We start from the raw sequence: 9,557 nt of genomic DNA, 5'->3' as shown, positions 1-9,557 counted from the left end.
CCCCATTACTGGTATTTAACCTATGACACTAAACAAGATATCCAGACTTATGTAAGGTTCAAAAAGAACATTTTCATTGCACTTTGCAATGGATATTCCCTCAAAACAATTTGACCATTCAACTTCACCTATTTGGACAGCGAAAGCTTAAATTTGGGCACTGTTCGACATCTATTGTTGGCTAGGAAACATACAAGCAGACTATATTTACATGGTAATTCAACTGCATTAGAAATTTTTCCAAAGAAAATGCTTATAGTATGCAACCATTGATTACCCTCAATGGGTTATGATCAATCTCAAATTGCAGCTCTCATGCTATCTAACAAAGTACTAAGGAAAATATTTTGCTCCCAAATAAGCAAACAGCCAATAGAGCAAGCCCTTAATGATTTGACCGTGCTAGTTTTCTTACTCTCAACAAAAACTTAAAGCACCCCAAATGAACAAAAGAACAACTAATAGCAATAAACACTAAAATATTGAATTTTATATTAGTTTGACTCTAACCTCCACATTAGCCCTTGACGGTACCAATGCATTTAAAGTTTGGGAAAATGCAAGCCCTATGATTTGATTTTGGTGAACCTTGAGTTTGGTTTTGACCTGCCAGCAACATTCAGCATAAATTATACTTCCACATTATATATCATGCAATGAGCTTTAAGTATTCAATAAAGCTCTCGACTAGATTATTTAGATAGCTATACTTGAGCTTTGACAGTTTTTGAGCAGGGTTTTTTATATTTTAGTGGACTCATGTATGCCCTTTTGTACTTTTGTTGCATATATGTTTTTTCAGGAAGATGGTACATTTCCCTACAATAATAATAATAATAGTAGAAAAATGATTTCAGTTGTTCTTATGGAATTATAATAACTACCAATTCCCAAAATAAGATGGTAACATTAAGACTTCCCCGCTAATAAACTGAACCAATAAGCATTCATCAAATTGCATGGTATATATAACGAGTTAGCCATACCAAAATAATATATACATTATCATTCTCAAAATAACATTGTAATCAAATATAGATTAAAATTAGCAATACATGGAGCAAACTCCAATTGAAGATGCCCTGTGACCAGTTACACACAAAACTAGCTTCAAAAATTAAGTAAAGAATACGACAATTCAGGAGAGAAACTTCACCTCATCAACTCTAACATTGTATATTTGAATAGTAGAATTCTCTATCCCAATGGCAATAATATTATTATCTTGGGGATGCAATGCCAAAAGGGTAGCTACCAGAGTTAGGGGCAAAAACATTGTCATGACCTGAGACACAGTAAACAATCTCATTCAGTTATGTGGAATTTATAAATATTGCAAAAGAATTATCTCAATCAAGTATTGTTAATCGTCTATGAAATACCGAACAAACCTAAATCTAGTTCAAGGGTGATAATGCCAGCCCCTAAAGAGCTGATGTTTATAATTTTATCTTTCCATGTGCTCTTTTCTTTAAAAATTACTTTTTTAAAACAACCTCAAACAATGACGTGAGAGGATGATCAACAAACATGCAAGAATGGATTCAGATGGAACCCTATTTTTGTCAATAGCCCTGCTTTCTAACATTCTTATTAATACGAAATCCATCACTGTTGGCTAATATTTTGATACCATTGTCACTCGTTGTAACTGCAAGCAGAGATCCTTCCTTACTGAATCTCAGTCTAGGACTAGCCTGCAAAGAATAGAATTGAATGAACAACTGCTACATATCTACTGCTAAATACCATTGGTGCACAAGTAAACAGTAAAACTACAAACCTGCAATCCGCCAGCTGCATCAACAGATGTCAGCATATTTGTATTGTCCATATCCCAGAATTTAATTTGAAATTCGTCACTAGCAGCCAAGAATCGATTCCGTGTTTTATCAAACTGGAAAACTCTTAGAGAACGCTTTCTGAAACCAGCATATGTCTTTTTAATAGCTCCTTCACTCTCATTCCACTCAACTAAATGAGATTCGCTTTCTTCACTTGTTCCACATGAGAATAGCGTGCGAGATAAAATATAGAAGTATTACTCTATTTAGAAGATGTAAGAATAGTTAAAAATAATGGCACATCAAAAGCAGACAAGTGCCAAGGATCTTTCCATCAATAGCAGTAGAAAATATAAACTGCATATTTCAAGATAGGAAGATATGGATAATATGAGATTCAAAGTGATGGTAGCCATCTTATTTCTATCAGTGAGTTACCATATAAAAACAGGTAATGATACAGATCACCAATACATCATAGATGAGTTAAAAAAGATTAACCTGAATATTTTCTTTGTGGTGAGGGCAGACTGAATACACAGGAGCTTCATGGCCTTCAAATGTATACTGCCTGCGCCCAGCTACTGCATCTCATACCTGTCACAGAAGATACTACTCTAAGCATCCCAACAAGCCAAACTCATTAATAGGATGAACATTACATCGAGGATATATCAGTTATGTTTTCCCTAGAGAAGCAGTTCAAGTCCTTTTAAGATGATACCTTAATAGTTTTATCATCTCCACATGTAACTATACAAAGTTGCTTATTGGAATGAACAAATGCTCCACCAACATGGGCATCAATCTAAAACAATATGTTTTGAAACCGTATGTAGCCATTTTTAAGGAAGAACTGATATTCAATATACAGAATTTACTTCTAAGTGCTGTCCTAGTTCTCCAGTTGGATTGTAAGTATATACCTGAACAATATGTTTTGAAAATGCAACACCTAGACTGGTGAGATTGCAGTCAACCCAGCTAACTTCTCTAGCAACGCATCACCTCCAGACAAACTACTGCAGTACTCTACCTACAATCACCACTAATCACCAATCCTCCAAGCGCAATAACAAGAATGTGAATGGCAATACTAAATGTACAAGAATAGAAATGATATATGGAAGAATTATGATTGAAGGAAATCTTGAATTCATTATTCGTCTCTACTATTCCACAATAATAATACTGATACAAATCATCAATACAGAATACAACCCTTCCCTCAGCACTCATACTCTTGCCGCCATTTTGAAGAACACGTTCTTGACTATCGTGTGCAGGAAATCGGTAAAGGGTATAGAATTGACTGGGTACCGGATGAACCTCCGAGACGGTTTAGCGGGTGGAAATATATTTTGTTGCAAAAGGTTTCCGTCTCTGCAGATAATGATGAGTTAGCAGTTATGGCTTCTCTGAATTTGGAGCTGATGGTTTGGAGGAGCTCTGATTAGAAATGGGTCGACTTGGGTTTTGGTGATGTTGATGTTCAGGATATTGTTTATTATAAGAAGCAGTTTCGTGTAGTGATGTCAAATGGGCATATTTTAAGTGTTGATCCGAAGTCTTTGGGGGTTAGTGAAACTTTGCCTCTATTGTTGACTCGTTTTACTTACAAAAGCTTTGTAAATACATCTAGTGAATTGTGCTTGATTGAAATTCGTAATAGTAGTGATAAAAAAAAGTTAGTAAATAAGAAAAATTTCTCTCCAGCTGAGGTTGAGAAAGTGGTTTTGAATTCTATTTTCTATTTGTTTAAGCTTGATGAAGAAGAGTAAGAGTGGATTGAAGTGAAGGATTTGGAGGGTCGAGCATTGTTTCTATTTGATGGAGGTAGCTTATTTTTTTCGGCCAAAGATTTTTTGGGAATAAAACCAAATTGTGTTTATATGGGTGAAACTGCTTTCTTTGGGGTTACATATGATTTTCCAGGGATGTATACTTTGATTTTCGACTTCAACGACGGTAGTAATGAGTGGCTCATATCATTTCCTGAATCTTATGAGATTTTTTTATCTCCACCAGCTTGGCTCTTCCCTGAATGTAAGTTTTTTTCCTTTTTAAATTGTGTATTGTATAGCACTTGCAGTGATGAATTCGCTGGAGTGGACTTGTGTTTATCATTCATTTCTTTAATTGTGATAGCAATGCCATATTAAATTCTGATTTGTTTGACTAGATTGAAGACATTTAACAAGATTATGTAAACATTGAAAGTGCAGATTTAAAAAGCATATTAAAATTATATGTTAGTCGCATCTGGGGTAGTTGCTTGTATTTATAGGTTGTTTCATGATTCTGATAGCAATTCCATAGTATTCTTGTAATATCTGTGTATTGATTATTATTTTTTAATTGAAATCTCATTTGTGTAGCTAGATTGAGGACATTTTTAACGAGATTATGTAAGCAGAGGAAATACTGATTTATAAGGACATGATGTAAAACAGTACAAATACTGACTTCCTGTATGTAAATTTTCAATGTTCAAATGCTTTTACAGATATTAGTTGTTGTTGCTTGTTTTGAAACGGATATGGATTTGCTTTGCTGTGTTCCCTATTGTCTCCTTTTGCTACACCATCTTTCTTGATGCTCCCTTTGTCGTAATCCAAGCTTTAGCCAGTTGTGGGTGCGAACTTTTGGATAATCATTCCTCAAGGTTGTTCTGGAGACAGTTAAATTACTCTTTGCAGGATCATCAAGCATGAGATTCAAGCAAATTTGATTTATTTATAGTTGAATGCTTTATGCAGTTTCTCTGTTTGCTCCAGTTTCAAATAATCAATTTTAGGGAATGGTTACAAAATTCCATGATCTCTCTTCTCTCAGCCATGATTCATTGTCATAGGGTACTCTGTTTTTCTATTTCAGTTCTTGATAGTCTCTCTATTTTCATGTGTCAAAAACAAATATTTATTTGTAAACTAAGTTTTCTTTTTATCGATTTATTAATTTGTGCCTTGTGGCAGATTCTTAAGTTTCTGTGGCCTTAATATGTTCTGCCTTTGGTGTTCATGGCACCTTTATATTTGTTTTTTCACTTTCACTTCATAATATAATATCTTTGTGATGCGATTACTGATTGATCCCTGGATTTCTTACTCTATCAAATCCTGACTAAATTGAATCTTTTTCAACTCGGCTTCGTATGAAGCATTATTTTGTTCTGAGTTTAATGGACAGATCTGTTCTTGTGTCCGCCTAGAAATTTTGCACTACCTTGCCAAGTCTTGTTCATCATAACGTTTTGTTCTCTTTAGTATTTTGACAAATTACATGTTAGGTACTTGAACAACTTTTATGGATCGATGCAAAGACAGTTTACCGAAGAAGTTTTTGGGATCAACCGCTTAAGTAGTGCTTCATCATCGATGTGAAGATTTGATTAACATCTTGGTCAGGCTATGCAGGGATTATTAAGAATTTTTTTTTATTAGTTGGTAGTTATGCTGGTTTTAATTTCTGAGCATGTATATATGCATTATGGATGGTAATGTTTTGAAACTAGATTAAGCTTGGTCATTTCCGTCTCCTGTTATGCCCAGACTCCTGTATATCAACTAGCTTTCCTGCACTTTTTGAGCTGCTAATATTGTCCTGATGAGCTCAGAGTCTTTCAAATAACTTTTGTGATGATAATCTGGCATTAAACGATTGGAGTTGGAGGAGTCCCAGAAGCCCAATTAGGGCTGCAAGTGAGGTGAGATGCTTTCAAACTGCTCATGGCGTGGTTTATATCAAGCAGAGAAGAGTTTTGAGTCAGTTTGATTTTAAATATATAAGTTATGAGATTTAATTTTAATGTATCGAATCAAACTCAAGTTAGTTGTTTTATCTCGAAATCATACCAAAAACTTCTTAATTTGGTGAGCACGAACCTGAGATTTGTGTAAATACAATCAAGTCAAACTTGAATCAAACAATACTTGGTTTAGTTTGGTTTGATTGCAATCCTATGTCCAATCATTTGAACCCCATCCAAAATTATAGATGACTGTAGTTCTATCAACTAATCATACTTATAGTAACTAATCATTGTTGGGTTTATTTCATTTACTATGATGAGGCTGTGGGCAAATCTGGTTCATCCATTGACATCACTTAATACTAGATTTGTTTCATTTATGCTGTTTCTTTGATAATACTATTTATCAACCGCATGAGTTGGGTTAAATTTCAAAATTAGTCATTTGAGATTTAAATCAAAATTGATTTGATCTTTGTTTGGATTTGATTCAATTCGAATCCACTTATAAAGGGGGAAAAAATGGAAAGAAATTGAGAAAAATAGAGGAAAATGATTGGTGGGCTTTTGATGGCAGATTTGAGAGAAGAAAATGATATGATGTGCATTATGTAATCAATGATGTAATTGCAATGACAATTTTACTTTAATTAATATATGTTTTTTCTCAAAATATTCTCAAATGGGGTTAGAGAGAGGACGTGCAAGGGAAGATAAAAATTATTTTATTTAAATTGTTTTTACTAACCTGTGTGAATAGACGATGACACCCTTGGTTGATGTTAAAAACTTAGCATTTCAGGGTAGTTAATGTAGTTTATTTTCATATTTGCTTAATTGTCGGGACTTTGCTTATTACTAAAAGAGTAGGGATTGTTTAGGAATTTTCTCTTTCTTTTTCAATTAAGGCTGCAATAACATTTAATGGAATGGAATATATCTAGGTTTGATAGGATAGATATAGGTTCAAGGGAGTTAAACTTGGGTTCAAAATAAAAATTATTGAAATAAATTTGACTCGCAAAATTATAATAAAACTATATAATATATATATTTACCAATTATTCTTGTATTTAAAATTTGAAATTTGGTTGCATATGTGAATTTTAAAAGATGAGAGGTTAGATGAAATTTTTTATACTAAGTATAACAATTTAGCAAGTAATTATAAGTTTTAAGTGTTAAGAAGATTTTGAAATCTACATGCAAAATTTTGAACTTTTAAGAATTATTGATATTATAAAGCTTACGTGTTCACTTTTGTGTTAAATGAATTCAAACTTATGTTTAAATTTAGAAATTTTATATTATTGAATTTAAGTTTGAGTTTGGAGTGTTTGATTCACTGAATTTACAAATATAAAAAAAAATTAAATTAAATGGATTAAAATAATATTATTTTAAATAATATATATAAAAATAATTATTATTTTCATTAATTTTGGTTTGATTACTGTACCAAACCGAGTCTAGCTCAGTCAAACAGTTTGTTCAACTTTGGGCTGCCCTTTTTATTTCTACTTTCTTCTTTCTTCTTTCATATCCTTTCCATAAGACTTTTCTCCTTTCTTCTTCATCCTTCTTGTCATAGCTCCCATGGACAACAGTCCCATGACTGGTCCAGTTTTCCAGACCAGCTACTCGCCACCATTGCAGACCGCCTCCCCACTAGAATTGACACTCTCCGCTTCCGCGCCATCTGCACCTCATTTCGAGCAGCCTTCCCTCCTCCTCCGCCACCAAACCTATACCCAGACATCCACTATTTCCACCAACCTCCCATACACTTCTTCATTGCCCAGCCCACCGTTTATGCCATCCAACCCCTCTCACAAGTCTCCCATCCTTATCACACCCCAGGAGCCTGGCTAGTCAAAGTCGAATATCCACCGTCCGGAGATGTCAAACTCCTGGATCCCTTCTCCACATCTCAAGTCAAGAACGTCTCCGATAAGTTACCGGGGTCATTCAACTTACTGGATCATCGCATTAAGGAGATAAGTAAAGGGTACAGACTTGAATTAGCTAGAGACCAACAAAGGGAGCTCAGCAGATCGGAACAAAGCTGCACTGGCAAAGTAGTGGTTTCTGCTGATGAAGATGACAATGATGATGAACTTGCTATCATGGTGTTGATTCAAGGAAAGGTTGTAGTTTGGAAAAGAAGAGATAACAAATGGCACAATATCGATATTGTTCAGGATCGATTTCATTTTATTTATGACATAATCTATCATAACAGAAGATTCTATGTCTTGAGCTACAAAGATGGTACTCTCTGTGTGGATCCTAAGTCCTTGAACGTTTCAGAACCAGTGGCTCCATTGCGAATTTCGCTAAGCAGGTCAGCCTCTTCCTTCCACTTGGTAAAGTCATCTCCGGATTTGTTCTTAATCCGGAAGAACTACTTAGACTTCCCTGGAAACTATGACAGCCACTTCTGCGGTAAATCCAGTGACAGAAGTTGCCAGGCTGGGTTGAATATTTTCAAGCTTGATGAGGGGAACGATGAGTGGGTTGTGGTGAAGGATGGATTCCAGGACAGAGCTTTTTTCATGTTAAAGGAATGTAACTTTTTTCTTTCAGCTCAAGAGTTCTCAGGATTGAAATGGAAGTGTGTTTATTTACCTGATAGAGGTCATCCGAATGTTGATTGTGATTACCCTGGAAGCAATGCTCTGATCTTAACCTGGAAAATCGTTGTACTGATAAACTCGCAGCTTTTCCTGGTTTTTCCGAAATTTTATGGCCTCCTCCAAGCTTTTCCTGATAAACTCCCATTTTTTATACACAATTTGTATACACAGATGATGTGTCATTATGTGATTAAATATTTATTTATCATACGATGACAGATATTTTAAAATCATCTAATTACTTGATGACACATCACTGTATACATGAATTGTGTATCAAAAATAGGTACACATAGTATTGCTTTTTCTAAATCAATAAAACTATGTGTACCTATTTTTGATACACAATTTGTATACACAGATGAGATGTCATTATGTGATTAAATATTTATTTATCATACGATAACAGATATTTTAAAATCATCTAATTACTTGATGACACATCACTGTGTACATGAATTGTGTATCAAAAATAGGTACACATAACATTGCTCTTTCTAAATAAAGGTAAGTTTGACAAATGCTGGCATTTGAACTTTATTATTACATTTTAGGTACTTGAACAGATGCGAAGACATTTTATTGAAGAAGTTTCTGGGATCAACCGCTTGCAGAGTGTTTCATCGTCAATGTGAAGATTTGGTTACCATCTTGGTTGGACCATTTTATTAGTTGGTAGTTATGTTGGTTTTATTTTGTGAGCATGTATATATGCATTATGGATCTTAATGTTATGAAACTAGATTTAAGCTTGGTCATTTAATTCTCCTGTTATGCCTTCAGACTCCTGTATTTAAGCTTGGTGGTTTCCTATACTTTTTGAGCTGCTAATACTGTCCTGATGAGGTCAGAGTCTTTCATATTATTGTTGTGATGATAATCAGAGAAGTGTCGAAGCCACATTAGGGCTGCAAATGAGGTGAGATGCTCATGAAGTGCACATGGCTCGGCTTATATCAAGCTGAGCTGAGCTTCATGTTGTTTTGATTTTAAACATGAGGTTAATTGATTAATATCTGAGTTATGAGATTTTATTATAATTGATCAAATCAAGCTCAAGTAGGTTATTGTTATCTCTAGCTTAAGCCAAGAATTTTCCAACTCAGTGAGCACGAGCTTGAGATTTGTCTAAATATAATCAAGTCAAACTCGAATCAAACAATATTTGGTTTACCTCAATTCGATTATAGTGTTATATCCAATTGTTTGAACGCTAATAAAAAATATAAATGACTCTAGTTCCGTCAATTAAGCATACTTATGGTAACTATATATTGTTTAGTTTATTTCATTTACTCCTATAAGATTGTGGGCAAATCTCATTTGTCTATTTGGCATGATTTGTTTCATTTGCTTATGCAAGAGTAAGTATTTGTTGTTTATTTT

At 34.2% G+C, this 9,557-nt stretch overlaps 1 protein-coding gene, 1 long non-coding RNA gene and 1 pseudogene across 2 annotated transcripts; 2 read left to right on the top strand and 1 right to left on the bottom strand.

Annotated features, from left to right (window-relative positions):
- Window positions 1–1,220: 1,220 nt before the first annotated feature.
- On the bottom strand, window positions 1,221–2,944 carry LOC123200299 (annotated as a pseudogene).
- A 75-nt stretch (window positions 2,945–3,019) lies between these two features.
- LOC123196802 lies at window positions 3,020–5,412 on the top strand. The gene is made up of 2 exons (XR_006497744.1): window positions 3,020–3,830; window positions 5,074–5,412. It is a non-coding gene; the product is annotated as an uncharacterized LOC123196802 (long non-coding RNA).
- Window positions 5,413–6,217: 805 nt separating this feature from the next.
- On the top strand, window positions 6,218–8,806 carry LOC123200225 (F-box protein SKIP23-like). The gene is made up of 3 exons (XM_044615380.1): window positions 6,218–6,222; window positions 7,127–8,264; window positions 8,726–8,806. Exons 1-3 carry the CDS (start codon window positions 6,218–6,220, stop codon window positions 8,804–8,806), a joined length of 1,224 nt encoding a protein of 407 aa, XP_044471315.1.
- The last annotated feature ends 751 nt before the right edge of the window (window positions 8,807–9,557 follow it).

The sequence above is a fragment of the Mangifera indica genome, chromosome 2 (genome assembly GCF_011075055.1).
Source record: "Mangifera indica cultivar Alphonso chromosome 2, CATAS_Mindica_2.1, whole genome shotgun sequence".
Classification (NCBI taxonomy): Eukaryota; Viridiplantae; Streptophyta; class Magnoliopsida; order Sapindales; family Anacardiaceae; genus Mangifera; species Mangifera indica.
The sequence above is the reverse complement of the archived record's forward strand: the minus strand, read 5'-3'. Positions and strand labels throughout refer to the sequence as shown.

Excerpts from the sequence above, each read along its gene's own strand:
- LOC123200225 (XM_044615380.1), top strand. Across the intron at positions 8,265-8,725 it reads TAAACTCGCAGCTTTTCCTG|GTACTTGAACAGATGCGAAG; the intron begins GTTTTTCCGAAA and ends ATTACATTTTAG.